Source organism: Leptodactylus fuscus, chromosome 1 (assembly GCF_031893055.1).
Source record: "Leptodactylus fuscus isolate aLepFus1 chromosome 1, aLepFus1.hap2, whole genome shotgun sequence".
In the NCBI taxonomy this organism is placed as follows: Eukaryota; Metazoa; Chordata; class Amphibia; order Anura; family Leptodactylidae; genus Leptodactylus; species Leptodactylus fuscus.
Genome location: NC_134265.1, coordinates 130876489 through 130893467, shown reverse-complemented (window position 1 = coordinate 130893467; position 16979 = coordinate 130876489). Strand labels below are relative to the sequence as shown.

Genomic DNA, 16979 nt, shown 5'->3' with positions numbered 1-16979 from the left:
GGGGAGGAACACAGGGGGCTGCTGTGGCCCCATGACTATTCTGCAGGTAAGTACAGTGCCAGCAGTGTCAGACTGTGGAGGAACACATTAGGGGTTCTATTACTGTAAAAGTGCCCCCCACAAATAATATTACCTGTGTGTGGGGCACTATTAAAGTAATAGTGGCCCCCCAGTTAATAACATTATATGTAAGGGGGGCTGTTATTAACTTTGGGGGCATTGTAACAATAATAGTCTCTCCCTCACACATAGAACACAGGTAATGATGTTAACTGGTTGGGAACTATTACTGTAAGGGTGCCCTAGTAGTGCCCCCCACAGGTATTTCGTGTGTGGGGGAGACTATTACCTGCATAGTCAGCTGCATTAGTAACCCGGTAAGTGGAAAGTGATCTGCTGGTTTAGGATACGCCAGCAGATCGCTCTGAAACATGGGTCCTGTAGACACTTACCAGGTACAGTCCTATGAAAAAGTTTGGGCACCCCTATTAATCTTAATTATTTTAGTTCTAAATATTTTGGTGTTTGCAACAGCCATTTCAGTTTGATATATCTAATAACTGATGGACACAGTAATATTTCAGGATTGAAATGAGGTTTATTGTACTAACAGAAAATGGGCAATATGCATTAAACTAAAATTTGACCGGTGCAAAAGTATGGCCACCTCAACAGAAAAGTGACATTAATATTTAGTAGATCCTCCTTTTGCACAGATAACAGCCTCTAGTCACTTCCTGTAGCTTTTAATCAGTTCCTGGATCCTGGATGAAGGGATTTTGGACCATTCCTCTTTACAAAACAATTCAAGTTCAGTTAAGTTTGATGGTCGCCGAGCACGGACAGCCCGCTTCAAATCATCCCAAAGATGTTCAATGATATTCAGGTCTGGGGACTGGGATGGCCATTCCAGAACATTGTAATTGTTCCTCTGCATGAATGAGTCGATTTGGAGCGGTGTTTTGGATCATTGTCTTGCTGAAATATCCATCCCCGGCGTAACTTCAACTTCGTCACTGATTCTTGAACATTATCCTTATGAATCTGCTGATACTGAGTGGAATCCATGCGACCCTCAACATTAACAAGATTCCCGGTGTCGGCATTGGCCACACAGCCCCAAAGCATGATGGAACCTCCACCAAATTTTACAGTGGGTAGCAAGTGTTTTTTTTTTGTAATGCTGGTTTTTTTGGATGCCATGCATAACGCCTTCTTGTATGACCAAACAACTCAATCTTTGTTTCATCAGTCCACAGGACCTTCTTCCAAAACGAAGCTGGCTTGTCCAAATGTGCTTTTGCATACGTCAGGCGACTCTGTTTGAGACGTGCTTGCAGAAACGGCTTCTTTCTCATCACTCTCCCATACAGCTTCTCCTTGTGCAAAGTGCGCTGTATTGTTGACCGATGCACAGAGACACCATCTGCAGCAAGATGATGCTGCAGCTCTTTGGAGGTGGTCTGTGGATTGTCCTTGACTGTTCTCACCATTCTTCTTCTCTGCCTTTCTGATATTTTTCTTGGCCTGCCACTTCTGGGCTTAACAAGAACTGTCCCTGTGGTCTTCCATTTCCTTACTATGTTCCTCACAGTGGAAACTGACAGGTTAAATCTCTGAGACAACTTTTTGTATCCTTCCCCTGAACAACTATGTTGAACAATCTTTGTTTTCAGATCATTTGAGAGCGGGCTGTCCACGCTCGGCGACCATCAAAATTAACTGAACTTGAATTGTTTTGTAAAGAGGAATGCTCCAAAATACCTTCATCCAGGATCCAGGAACTGATTAAAAGCTACAGGAAGCGACTAGAGGCTGTTATCTTTGCAAAAGGAGGATCTACTAAACATTAATGTCACTTTTCTGTTGAGGTGCCCATACTTTTGCACCGGTCAAATTTTGGTTTAATGCATATTGCACATTTTCTGTTAGTGAAATAAACCTCATTTCAATCCTGAAATATTACTGTGTCCATCAGTTATTAGATATATCAAACTGAAATGGCTGCTGCAAACACCAAAATATTTAGAACTAAAAATAATTAAGATTAATAGGGGTGCCCAAACTTTTTCATAGGACTGTATATAACATACTGAATATATCCAGTGGGATCACTGGATATATCACTGGTCTAACTGCTATAATTCAGTGGCAGAACCTATGATCAATCTCTGTATTGTGACTGTACCTTAGGCGAATCACAAGTAGGTGGATCCCAAAAATTAGCAGAATAGCAATCAAGACAGCGAGTTTGCCAATGAGTATACTTCCATATAACTTGACACCTTTTTTAAAAGAGAAAGTGTTATAAAACAAAATATACAGTTGAAAATGTAATTTCTTGGTCAAAGATTTGGCTCACAGAGAAACTTTCAGGTCAATTTGGGACATTAAAGCACCCACAGGCCCTTACAGACCTGGGGTTTAATGTACCCAAACTTGCTTGTTATAAAACCGCCTGTGCCCACAATTAAAAAATAAACCTTTATACTTACCTAGAGATGAGTCTCATTGGACTTGTCTTTGGTGCTCCCAGTGCCTACACAGTTCATCGGTGAAGCCCTGGACGTATACACCAGCTTCACTGCGCAGGGCATGGGGAGTACAGCTGGCAGGGTAAGTATAAAGCTTTCTTATTTTATTGCTGGCATGGATTGTTTGATTACAGGACAATTTGGGACACTAAACTCCTGGTCCATAAAGGCCTGTGGGTGATTTAGTGTCCCAAATTACCCTGACAGATTCCATTTAACTATGACTGATTTTAAAACATTATAGTCTATGGGGTCTGGGAGTGTCCATGGCTAACTGCTTCTTTAGAGTTCTGCACAAGTGTGAAGTATGAACCTCATATATATGGGGAATCGGGAATGATACCTGTCAACTGACAGTATTCAGTAGAGCTACCTAATGTGTGGCCAGTCTAATACATTGGTCAATCAGGAGATGATTCCTAACAGAGGTACTGTATCTGGTAACTGCATATCCATACCTCCCAACCGTCCCAGATTCTGCGGGACATTCACGGATTCGGTGTCCTGTCCCGGTCAGTGGGAGGTATGTCCCGGTTTCAACGTTGAACACATAAGCGAGTAAAGCAGGAGCTATCACAGCTCAGCTCCTGCGTTTACTGCTGCGCTCCGGCTTCTGCATGTGTAGGCGCAATGTGATAACGTCACATCGCGCCTACAACTATGTGAGTGACCAAGGTGAGAGCAGTGGGGGAGCCTTGGAAGGGTGAGTATAAGTGGTTTTTGCGTTAAACATTGAGGGGAACATAATGAAGGGGGCCCATGAAACTGGGGGCAGATGAAGGGGTGGGAGAACGGCATGCTGACTTTTGTCCTCTAGCTGAATTTTTCATCTAACAGGGAAAAGTAAGTGTCATGCTCAATCTTCAAGCAGATTCCGCCTGATAACTCCCATTGAAGTGAATGCGAGATAAAAAAATTCTGTCTGGTTGGTGAGGCAATTCCATGACACATTCCACAGCGGAATTTGGTCAAGCATAAAAATTCAGCTACAGATTCCTGAAGGAAAAATTACATTGTGTGAACATAGCTTTAAGGGAAATGAATATTTCCCTGCACTGTCTGACAGATCATTTATGATAACCTGTGTTTCTAATTTTTTTTACCTTGTCTTGAAAGACCATATCCACTTGTAGAATTTGGTGTTTGACAGCTTCTTGTGTTACTTTCTAAAAATAGGAACAAAAAAGCACAATATCATCATTTACTGTATTCTGATAAATGTATTCCGACTCACTAGTACTGTGACCTACCATCTTGGCCGCAGGAACTGCAGTTCTTACTGCAATCCCACTACATCAGTTACAAACATTATAATAGGTCTAGTTGTATAATAGGTCTAGAGTCCTATTGCTTGGTTTTTATGGTGGGGACACGAAAGGAATAAATATTTTAATAGAAAGAAATAAAAGTCATGTTTTAGCGTTATCACTTTGACAAACGGTACCCTTTTTGATTTCAGGAGTACCAGCCTCCCAGCAACATACCGTCCCCTACTGTAATTGGTGTGGGACAGTATATTGCTTAGAGGTCAGTACTCCTACCATCAAAGATAATTATACTGCTAGGAGTCCCGATCCCAGCATGAAGTTCAAGCCGGCTAACACACAGTTTTACTGTTCCTGAGCAATGAGCGCAGCTAGTTTCAGTGCCTGATATGCTATCTAGACTCTCTAAAGCATAATTATTAGAGGAATTCCACATTCTTATAAAAAAAATGATATTTTTGTTCATGTTTAATAAAAAAACAAACAAAAACAAAACTTTTGTGCTTTGGTAGCAATTGTATCTCACCTTCTGTTGTCAGAAAGATTTCGGTACTCTTATCTGATAGGATTTTCTCTCCTAATACATTCACAAAGCTTCGGCAGAAGTAGCATCCATCAAATTCCAGATCGTAGTCCATGACAAACTGATTAGTCACCTTACATGAAATTTCCCCTCCATTACGATAAAAGCAATATCCATGGATTAGGGAGGAAGAGAAAAGGTTCGGTATCTCACACACTATCTCTACTTGTCTGTTTTGGTTCTGAAGCCTGTTTGCATACCTTAAAACTGGAGTTGGAGGAAGGTCTAAAAAAATACAAAAAAATATTGTGCAATTAGGTTTGGATTCCATGGTAACAAATATCACCCAGTCAGGTGCCATGTCAAATTGCACCCCAAAAACAAAACAGTGAATGCAATGTAATGAGCGAATGAAACTATTACAACGGCATCCTGTAGTAACAAATGGAATGTGTCAGCAATTGCTGGACACAATTCACTACAATTTCTACAAATTGTAGGACATAATTATAATTTTTTATTATTATTGTTAAAAATTATCACTTTTGTATTTTGCATAAATTGCATAAAAATGATTACACTATTATATGAAACTTTTGTTGTGAGACTTCATGTGATACTTCTCACATTAATCCTATACCTTAGGGTCCATTCACACAGAGTAAACGTGCGCTCATTTTGGCAAAATACACATGTAAAAATAAGACTCCCATTGACTTCAATGACATTTTTTTACACGTGTAAAAAAACATAAAAAAACAGGTCAAAATCCACGTGTAAAATGTCATTGAAGTCAATGGGAGTCTTGTTTTTTCACGTGTATTCTTTACACGTGTTTTTTGCCAAGATGAGTGCGCGTTTACTCTGTGTGAATGGACCCTCAGGCTAAGGCCTCAAGTAGTGATACACTTCCCTTATTAAATCCATAGGAAAATGCTCTTGATTAGAGATAAAATTATAATTCGATTATTGAGAGTAACCAAAATCTCGTTCACTTTGCTGGTACTGTACAATGTTTTTTTTTTGGTTCATTTCTGCAACAGCCAAAACACTAGATTTCTGCAACGTGGGACCTTAGCCTTAAAGTGCCCATTTAATAACTGTTAACTGAACTGTTGGCTGACATTTATTTCTAGACTGATGGTGGGAAATGTTGACAGTACCTATGACAGCTAAAGCTTCTTGGTTGCTAGGATGAGAGTCCACTATACGCGCTGACCTAGTAGACTTATATTGGCAGGAATAATTTCCAGTATTCCTTTTTTCAGTATTTAGAAGAGATAAAACACCAAAATTATCAGCATCATAGGTTATTGTTCCATCTTTATACAGGTCGACTTCAGTGGCTTTTTCACTTCCCGGTAGGTTACAGCGTATTATCACAGCTTGATTCACAAGAAAGACTCTTCTCTGGGGTTCTACTGATAGTGTTGGAGCAATGGGGCGTTCTGTAAAAAGAGTTGGATCAGAAGACTGGTCAATAAGAAGAAGTCAATAATAATAATAATAATAATAATAATATGCTTGTATCTCAACCATAAAGCTGCGTTAGTGTTATAGTAAGACCGCAGATGGAAATGGAGATATCAGGGTTAGGTAAGTTGTTGAAAGATTCAGTTTCAGATACAGAGAAGACATGATGTTAGAGACAGCAGAGATACAGTGACTCATGTCTTGTAGTAGTGCTGGGGTGATGTCATTGGATGAGGTATATAATGGGTCATCAGCGTAAAGATGGTACACAAAGCCCAATCTGTTGGTTTATCCAATAGGAGTTGTGTAGAGGAAGGAGTCTAGGACCAAGCCCTGAGAAACCCAAACCGCAAGGGTAAGAGAAGAAATAACACCAGCGAATGATACAGTATATGAGTGGTCAGAAATATAGGAAAACACTGTGAGAGAACGGTGTCTTTTAGATGAACAGAATGAAGTATACAGAGAGGTTTGTGGTATACAGTGTCAAATGATGACGGAAGATCCAGAAGAATAGCAAGAGAATAGTTCTCTATAAATGTATCTGTCAGGAGATCATTAGATACTTTGTAAGGGCCGTTTCTGTAGTGTAGTGCACAAAAATAGGAAAAAAACAGGGTATTCTGAATTGTGGAAAAACCAAACACCAACGCAATTAAAAGCACCACAAACCAAAGTGCATTGTGTGAACTGCATTTTATACTGCACTACAGACTTTAAAGGGGTTGGCCACTTTCAGACCAATATTGAGAAACAAATGTTATTGTTTGTACAATAAAAGATATACAATTTTCTAATATACTTTCTGTATCAATCCCTCACAGTTTTCTAGATCTCTGCTTGCTGTCATTCATTCTGTTACTTCTAGAGGATAAAAATCTGACCATGGTCATGTGATGAGCACACAGGTGCACAGCTGATTACCAGGCAGATGTCTGATTACTGGGCTGTGACTATAACGAGCGGCACCTGTGTACTCATCACATGACCATGGACCGTAAATCACATGGTCTCAGTTTTATCTACTAGAGGTAAGCAGAATGAATGACAGAAGGCAGAGATCTAGAAAACTACAGTGTTGGCCCAAAGTATTGGCACCCCTGCAATTCTGTCAGATTATACTTGTTTCTTCCAGAAAATGATTACAATCACAAATTCTTTGGTATTATTATCTTCATTTAATTTGTCTTCAATGGAAAACCACAAAAAGAATTGTCAAAAAGCCAAATTGGATATAATTCCACAGCAAACATAAAAAAGGGGGTGGACAAAAGTATTGGCACTGTTTGAAAAATCATGTGATGCTTCTCTAATTTGTGTAATTAACAGCACCTGTTACTTACCTGAGGCACCTAACAGGTGGTGGCAATAACTAAATCACACTTGCAGCCAGTTGAAATGGATTAAAGTTGACTCAACCTCTGTCATGTGTCCTTGTGTGTACCACATTAAGCATGGAGAAAAGAAAGAAGACCAAAGAACTGTCTGAGGACTTGAGAAGCAAAATTGTGAGGAAGCATGAGTAATCTCAAGGCTACAAGTCCATCTCCAAAGACCTGAATGTTCCTGTGTCTACCATGTGCAATGTCATCAAGAAGTTTAAAGCCCATGGCACGGTGGCTAACCTCCCTAGATGTGGACGGAAAAGAAAAATTGACAAGAGATTTCAACGCAAGATTGTGCGGATGGTGGATAAAGAACCTCGACTAACATCCAAACAAGTTCAAGCTGCCCTGCAGTCCGAGGGTACAACAGTGTCAACCCGTACTATCCGTCGGCTTCTGAATGAAAAGGGACTGTATGGTAGGATACCCAGGAAGACCCCACTTCTTACCCAGAGACATAAAAAAGCCAGGCTGGAGTTTGCCAAAACTTACCTGAGAAAGCCAAAAACGTTTTGGAAGAATGTTCTCTGGTCAAATGAGACAAAATAAAGGAAATAAAGAGGCCTTCAAAGAAAAGAACACGGTCCCTACAGTCAAACATGGCGGAGGTTCCCTGATGTTTTGGGGTTGCTTTGCTGCCTCTGGCACTGGACTGCTTGACCGTGTGCATGGCATTATGAAGTCTGAAGACTACCAACACATTTTGCAGCATAATGTAGGGCCCAGTGTGAGAAAGCTGGGTCTCCCTCAGAGGTCATGGGTCTTCCAGCAGGACAATGACCCAAAACACACTCAAAAAGCACTAGAAAATGGTTTGAGAGAAAGCACTGGAGACTTCTAAAGTGGCCAGCAATGAGTCCAGACCTGAATCCCATAGAACACCTGTGGAGAGATCTCTTGATGGCAGTTTGGAGAAGGCACCCTTCACATCTCAGGGACCTGGAGCAGTTTGCCAAAGAAGAATGGTCTAAAATTCCAGCAGAGCATTGTAAGAAACTCATTGATGGTTACCGGGAGCGGTTGTTCGCAGTTATTTTGTCTAAAGGTTGTGCTACCAAGTATTAGGCTGAGGGTGCCAATACTTTTGTCCGTCCCATTTTTGGAGTTTTGTGTAAAATGATCAATGATTTGACTTTTTTTTCATTCTCTTTTGTGTTTTTTCATTGCAAGCAAAATAAATGAAGATAATAATACCAAAGAGTTTGTGATCGCAATCATTTTCTGGAAGACAATGAGTATTATCTGACAGAATTGCAGGGGTGCCAATACTTGGAATTGATACAGAAAGTATATTGGAAAATTGTACAACTTTTTATTGTACATTTGTTTGTCAATATTGGTCTGAAAGTGGCCAACCCCTTTAACCCCTTAGCGACCCTTGACGTAACTGTACGTCATGGGTCGCATGGGGATGTATAGAGCGAGCTCACACGCTGAGCTCGCTCCATACACGGCAGAGGCCGGCTGTATAATACAGCCAGGACCTGCCAATAACAGCAGCGGTCGGTGCCCGAGCCGATCGCTGCTGTTAACCCTTTACACACTGCGGTCAAACGCGACCGCAGCGTGTAAACAGCGAAGGTGGCATGGGCGCCGCCATGTTTCCCCGATCGCCGCCCTCCTGAACGTCACATGAGGGCGGTGATCGGTTGCTATGACAGCCGGAAGCCTATTGAAGGCTTCCAGGCTTGTCTCTGCCCGAGATCTATTAGACGATGCCAGAGGCATCGTCTAATAGAAGTGCTGGGATTCTGCTATTCACTGCAGTACTGTAGTATTGCAGTGAATAGTATGAGCGATCAGACCCCCTAGGTTTCAAGGTACCTAAGGGGTCTGATCATAAATGTAACAGAAGAAAAAAAAAAGTTTTTAAAAGTATTAAAAAAATTAAAAAAATATAAAAGTTCAAATCACCCCCCTTTCCCTAGATTAGCTATAAAAGTAATTAAAGAACATTAAACATAAACATATTAGGTATCCCCGCGCTCCAAAATGCCCGAACTATTAGAATATTAAAACATTTATCCCGTACTGCGAACGGCGTAGCGGCAAAAAAAATAAAAACAGCCAAAAAGCGTTTTTTTCAACACTTTGCCTCCTATAAAAAATTGAATAAAAAGTGATCAAACCATCAGATCTTTCCCCAAATGGTATCAATAGAAACGTCATCTTGTCCCGCATAAAAAGACACCACGACCAGCTCCATATATGGAAATATGAAAAAGTTACAGGTGTTAGAACATGATGACACAAAAATTTTTTTCTATTTTGCAAAGTTTATCATTTTTTTAAAAGTATCAAAACATTTCAAATACTATATAAATTTGGTATCACCGCGTTCGTACTGACACGTAGAACACAGGTAACATGTCATTTGTACCAAACAGTGAACGCTGTAAAAATTAAACCCATAAGAAAATGGCGCAAATGCATTTTTTCTCCAATTGCACCTCATTCTGAATTTTTTTCCAGCTTCCCAGTACATTGCACAGCATATTGAATGATGCCATTACAAAGTACAATTTGTCCCGCAAACAATAAGCCATCATGTGACTCTGTGAACTGAAAAATGAAAAAGTTATGGCTCTTGAAATGTGAGGAGGGAAAAACGAAAATGCGAAACCAAAAAATGGCCTGGTCCTTAAGGGGTTAAAGTAATTATTATTATTGTTATTATTGTTTATTTCTATAGCACCATTAATTCCATGGTGGTTTACATTTGGGGGTTACATACAATACACAAAATATAAAGGTAAATATAATACTAACAGTGACCGACTGGCACAGTGGGGTAGAAGGCCCTGCTCGTGAGGGCTTACAATCTATGGGGGAAGGGGGGGAGTAATCTCTGGCTACACAAAAAATTGCAGTGTCAGTCCACCCTTACATGAAAATATGGTTTCCTTAGTTTCCTTCCTGATGGGAAGCATATCATTATATATAGTGTTTATATGTATACATTTTATTATGCATATTTAATAAAATTTAGAGAAAATTGGAGGAGGTCACTCACCAAACACTCTAAGGAACATGTGATTGCTTTCTGTTATTCTGCTTTCTGCCTCTCTGTAGTATGTACAAAAATAATTTCCAGCGTCCGTTACAGAAAGAGAGGATATGATGAATGTATTTGAGGCGGAATTGTTAGCTATCACTCTTCCATCTTTGAAGAAGGAATAACCAGTGATACTTGACGGCATGTCAGCAACACATCTAAGTGATAGAGACTCTCCTGCAATGTACACTATCTGCTCCGGCTCTAGGCGAAGATTAGGACTCTGCGCTTCTAAAAAATAACAGGGGGTTAGTATCACGGAGCTGGTCTCTCATAGTCTTTGTATGTGATTTAATACAAATTTTCACACAAATTCATGGAAAAGCATTTTCTCACATTATGCTAGCTGAAACTAAATGTAAGCATTGTAAGGTACGCCTGGGGCAGTCATATGGCTGCCCCAAAGATATGGGTAAATATAGATTTTTTTTTTTAACTAAGTAAATTAGAAGTTAGGCGGGGAAGGGGGTATAGTTTAGAGTTTAATTTTTGTTTTATCCCGGACAACCTCTTTAAGCAAGGTTTTGCATGCTCATGATGATGTCTGAGACATTTTGTGATAAGTAGGTTTAGTTCCTCTTTCAAAATACACTGCTATGAGTCATTGTGTTGCAATAAAATCATAGCAGTATGAGCTGGAACTTATCAGGGCAAACAAGACAGGAAAACACACATAATGCTTTTTCTCATCTGTTTTTATACATGATAAGATGATTTTTAGGTGATTCACTATTAGAAATGAATCTCTGTATTTAATACATAGTATTATATACATGGATTATATTAACAAGATCACCCATAGTGAACCTATACATGTACTTTTCTCAACTTTGCAACTGCCAAGTCCTCTAGGAGACTTGGGAATTTTAGCAATGGATGCACTAAATCACTGACAGTTTATATTGAGGCGGGTGCTGTAATGTTCATGCAATGTCTATGTAATGTTATTCAGTTTGAAAAATACAAAATGAATGTGTAGAAATAAATAATTTGGTCATCTCTAATCCCTCCTGTTCCTTTAAAATGAACTGTAGTATTAAAGCATCTTAAGTTTTTTCAGCATCCCATAATAATGCTTTTTTCTCTACATCACATCATTGCAGAGGAAGGAACTTTACTTTTTGCCAGGTTTCAAAGAACTTTCCAAATGAACAATGTGCATTTGTATTTTACAAAACTCAAGAGGGGCAACACAGTGGCTCAGTGGTTAGCATTGCAGCACTGGAGTCCTGGGTTCAAATCCTGTCAGCAACAACATCTGCAAGGAGTTTGTATGTTCTTCCCGTGTTTGCGTGGATTTCCTCCCATTCTACAAAGATGTACTTAAAAATAAAAATGTACATTGTGCTCCCTATATGGGTCTCACAATCTACATTTAAAAAACAAACAAACCTCAAGGTAAAAAGACTGTCCATTGTGCACTGAGACATTTTTTCAGTTTAAGAGTCACCTATATCCTATATCCTATTACGATAAGATAAAATATTCCTTTAATAGTCCCACAATGGGGAAATTTCAGTGATACAGTTTCATAGATGGTACAGTAGTATATAACAAGAGAGAAACACATAGAAGCTCATGGCAGATAAATCCTAGGAATCATAGCAACTAAAACGAACACTGTAGTTTGGGGAATAGGTACATTTAAGTCTTTTTTTCCAGGAATGCCCAAATAGAGCTTGGATACCCTCTTTGGTTGTTTTTTTTTTTCCCAAAATTTACCCCCTTTATGCATTAAACTGTAAATTGTGATAGCAAAGGGATGTTTATAAGTAGGCTCAGCCAGAGGAAGTCTGTTGTGTGGGTCAATTTCTGGACATTTCATCCCACCAAAAAGCAGTATATAAATGCAGCTGTCGCCAACACAACTGGAGTGTAATTCCTTGTCTCACTTCCCTCCCATAGGCATTGACACAGTTGCATAACAGTACTGTGGGAAGTGGAGGAGGGCAGAAGGAGATGTATAGCGGTAGCAACTTCTGGTCTCTAATAGGGTATTTAAAAAAGAGGACCATATAATTTATATTACTATTACAAAGGAGGGAGGGGGGACTTAGTGTCACTAAAAAGGCTAACTCTAACCCCTGATCATTAATCTGGTACCCACCACTACTAGGGATGCCAGAAAGAACCGGGTATGTTCCAGTACTTGGCTATCTAGTGATGGTTGGGCAATGAGGTGGTTGCAGGATGGTATTAATAGGCTGGGAAGACCAAAAAACCTTGAAACTTCCCACTCTGCCACTAGTCTGCTTCTTTTTGGCATATCTCGCTGGCTATACAAAAAAGTGGGGGATCTTTTGTTGTTGTTTTTTTTATAATTTAATATTAAATTTAATATAAAAGATGAATTTCATAAATTGTCAGGACATTGTCATTATTTAGCCAGTTCAATCCAGATCATTATAAAAGCACATAATGTATAGACAATGAAACATTACATTTTAAAGAAATGTTAATATGGTATGTATTATACCAAACCCCAACAGTCACTGCTATGCTGAATGTATGTATATGTGTATTATTAGCATGTAGCCATAATTCTCAGATTTCTGTAACAAAACTACTACAAAATCCTGATTACCTGTGTTCTCCATAGCTGTAATCCCAAGTAAAAACACTGCAAAATATAATATATATATATGTAAGTCAGTGTACATAGTCACAAAAATACAAAGCTGTAAAGTGTACTGAAAACCTGACAAACTGTTTTGTCACAGAAAAATTGTTTTGTGACAAAAAGATTCCCCACGTAGAAATGTATTTTATGGGGATTCTTAAACTAAAATAATGATTATTATTCAGATTCCTTTAATATATGTTAGTTAGTAGGAATGTTATTTCCAGTGTAAGGGCCGTACCTGCCACCTATGTGAATGTCTATTCTCTGCATCACTATGCGCATTATTTTCAACTTTATCCTTTTAGTACCCTTGTGCGCTGACAACACTATGATACTGCCTTTTACATTATTCTTTTATTGAGTTGCTATGTTTATGATCCCTGTGCTAACAACTTATCTATTGGCAGTGATATTACTGATTTTTATCTCTTTCAATGTGACATTTATCCTTGTTCTGTTATCAAATGTCACATTATTCCGGTGATGTGACATTGCTGTGTGACAACACTATTTTTATGTATTTTTGGGACATCACTAATTGTATTATTCCCGTAGAGTAAATTGATACCATGAGCTCTGTATACATCATTCCTGCACTGGGACATTACTGTGACCTTTATGACTATGATGTTCCAGAAATTAACCTACAACTTCACTTTTATTTGTATTTGCAAAAATGTTAGGTGCCTCCTCTATTCCAGAGGAACATTGCGGCTTTTAAGCAAATCAAAACTGTCCCGCACTTGAATTGGCCCTGTTCACAAAGTAAAGGAGGAAGGCTCTCTATTATTCACCTCTGTGAACTATTTTCATTGACCTCACATGTTACCCAGGGGTGAACCTTCCTTTTTTGGCACCCGAGGCGGACGACAGAAAGCCGCCCTCCCCCAGAAGAGGGGGTGGGGGGGCAGATCGGAGGGGGCGGGGCGAAGGGGATGGGGGGCGGAGCGGAGCGAAGGGGGCGTGGTGGAGCAGCTTTAGCAGACAGAGAGCAGGCAGGGAGAGGACCAGATCTCTGCCTGAGCGTGAGGGGAGGCCACTAGAGCAGCGCTGCTCCAGCGGCCTCCCCAATCCACCGCTCAGTGACGGTGTCGCTAAGCCAGTCCAGGACAGCTTGTCCTGGACTGGCTTAGGTAAGCAAAAATGCTGCCCTCCCCGAGGCCCTGGCATAGCGCCGCCTGAAGCGCTCGCTTCAAGTTGCCTCATGGGAGGTGCGGCGCTGATGTTACCTCACCTACTCATTGCCAGGGCTTCAGCATATAGAGTGTGTGGCACTGATGGCATCTGCCTAACATTAGTCATTATTTATCATCTTCATCTTTATGATCTCTGTGCAGAGATATCACAGTGTTAGTATCCAACCATGATTGTACAGGAACGTGTACAGTTGGCCATGCTCATTGGATAAAGGTCATCTGAACACGTCAATTTCAATGGGATCAGTTCATGATTCAGTAATCCAGCAATACAGTCATGACCGATTGTGTGCAAGGCATCATGAAATCCAAAGATTACCAAAGTATTTTGGATCTAAATGTAGGATCCAGTGTCAGAAAGCTGGGTTTGCATCCCAGGTCATGGGTCTTCCAGCAGGGCAATGACCCCAAACATATATCAAAAAGCAACCAAAAAAGGAATGGATACAAAACAAGTGCTGGAGAGTTCTGAAGTGGCCAGCAACGAGTCCAGATCTTAATCCCATTGAACACCTGAGCACAGATCTAAAAATTGCTGTTGGGAGTAGTCACCCTTAAAATATGAGAGAGCTGGAGCAGTTTGCAAAAAAAGAGAGGTCCAAAATTCCAGCTGAGAGGTGTAAGAAACTTGTTCATGATTATAGTGATTAATTTCAGTTATTTTTTTCCAAAGTGTGTGCAACCAAATATTAAGTTGAGAGTGTCAGAAATTTTGTCCACCTCATTTTTGGAGTTTGGAATGAAATTATAATTTTTGGCTTTTCCCCCCTCTTTTTTTGTGTTTAATTACACACAAAGGCAATAGACATGTGTATAACAAACCAGGTGTAATTGCAATAATTTTCTGGGATAAAAACTTTAAGGGATTGTCCACTTTCAGACAAATATATAGAAACAAATTATATTGTTTGTATGATTCAAAAGTTGTACGATTTTCCAATAGACTTTCTGTATCAATTCCTCACAGTTTTCCAGACCTCTGCTTGCTGTCATTGATTCTGCTTACCTCTTGAGGATGAAATTCTGACCATGGTTATGTGATGGACACACAGGAGCATAGCTCATAATACTCACTGAGCATATATTAATGAGATGTAACATTTTCTCTTCTTTTTTATGTTTTATGAATAATAGTTATATATATACTCGTATATATCTGTTATATGCCTATATATGATTCTACTCATCCCTTTTATGATCGCCATTTGCAAATCATTGTATCTCTCCAGCTTCACAATACAGAGTCTTTTTGACCACTGCATTTCTTTTTTTTAATAATAAAATAACATACATAAATCAATAAACCTACGGTATATAGAAATAGTGGCCATACTATCTACAGTACATGCCGAAGGCTTCAAAACTTGACACCAGACATATTTCTAATATGAAGATGGATAATTCAGGCCAAGTAATAGGAAATGTTTAGCAAAACTGGCATTACAGTGAATTTTAAAATATTTTTATTAGTTATACTGAGTATACCCTGGGCAAGTAATAGAACAACATGCGCCACTGACTTACGAAGTATTCTATATATGTAGATGTAAATTGCAGTTACTTACCCAAAAAGACGTTGATGGATCCAGGCATGATTTTCTAAATCTTCAGTGCTAGAGCTTATCCTGGAGGATTCAAGAAGGGATAATGTTCTTACAGTAATAACGAATCCAAATATACACAAGCAAATTAAAGAGTTTTTTTCTTGTAAGATGTTTATGGCATATCCACATATCTACATATATAGGGTATATCTATATATCTGATACAGATATATATCTGGTATTGAAAATAAGCCCCCCAGCTTCCATGCACTTGCACCTACTCGCTCACTGTTCTACACTGCTTACTTAAAACCCATTCATTTCAATGGGAATTATGGAAACAACAAAGCTCAGAGCTATGATGTTTCCATACAGCCTGACCATAGCTGAAAGTCTTCTCAGTGATATCGTGGCTGGGTCTTCTGAGTGCTGTTCCCTGATCTGAGTGCTGTGCCCTGATCTGAGTGCTGTGTAATAATCTGAGTGCTGTGCCCCGATCTGAGTTCTGTGTCCTGATCTGAGTGCTGTGCCCTGATCTGAGTGCTGTGTAATAATCTGAGTGCTGTGCCCCGATCTGAGTTCTGTGTCCTGATCTGAGTGCTGTGCCCTGATCTGAGTGCTGTGTAATAATCTGAGTGCTGTGCCCCGATCTGAGTTCTGTGTCCTGATCTGAGTGCTGTGCCCTGATCTGAGTGCTGTGCCCCTTTGTCTTCTGACTCAGAGATCTTTGGATCTGAGTTGATCATTAGAAATAAGAAATTGCTGTATATTTAAATAAACGTTTTCTTGTCCTTACCACCCTTCCAATAGTGACTTCTTTCCCTTGTGTTCGTCTCAGATCCTTTGACATATATTTGCACAATATATGAAGTGGTATAAGTTCCCCATTTTTTCAGTATAGTGCAACATATGTTGTGAAATGCAGGAGTAATATAAAGAACAGAGGATGTCAACAGGATAACAACATACAGTAGAAAAAGTTTTTAAATGATAGCAATAGCAAATATTTTAATAGTAGATTAAAGGGGTTTTCTAGGATTATAATATTGATGGTCTATATTTAGGATAGGTCATCAATATCAGATCGGTACCACATCAGTGTCCCAGAAAATACCTTTTAGAACTAAATGATGAAATAAAGTGCAAAGCAGGAAACCATCTCTAATGAGTTTAAAAGGAACTTGTCACATGGAAAATGTATTACAATCTGCAGGCAATATGGTATAGAACAGGAGGAGCTGATCAGAATGATGTATAATTTTGTGGGAGAAAAATAATAATTAATAATTTAAGTTAACTCAGTTGACTACTCCATTTTGTTACAAAATCGCTCATCCTTTGGCATCATAGACTTGGCCATCTCCTAGATGTGCATACTTCA

General features: G+C 39.4%; 1 protein-coding gene across 2 annotated transcripts in view; it reads right to left on the bottom strand.

Moving 5' to 3' along the window:
- Positions 1-16427, bottom strand: part of LOC142194189 (titin-like) — a 29236-nt gene extending 12809 nt beyond the window's left edge. The window contains exons 1-8 of one of the 2 annotated variants that reach the window (XM_075263209.1): positions 16395-16427; positions 15620-15679; positions 12820-12855; positions 10194-10466; positions 5486-5770; positions 4326-4607; positions 3638-3700; positions 2189-2285 (exon numbers count right to left, since the gene is read on the bottom strand). In XM_075263209.1, the coding sequence (XP_075119310.1) occupies positions 2189-2285; positions 3638-3700; positions 4326-4607; positions 5486-5770; positions 10194-10466; positions 12820-12855; positions 15620-15647 (1064 nt within the window). In that variant the 5' untranslated portion in view covers positions 15648-15679; positions 16395-16427. Of the gene's footprint in view, positions 1-2188; positions 2286-3230; positions 3531-3637; positions 3701-4325; positions 4608-5485; positions 5771-10193; positions 10467-12819; positions 12856-15619; positions 15680-16394 lie in introns of those variants that run through there. The other variant, XM_075263217.1, reaches the window with a different exon arrangement.
- Positions 16428-16979: the final 552 nt, after the last annotated feature.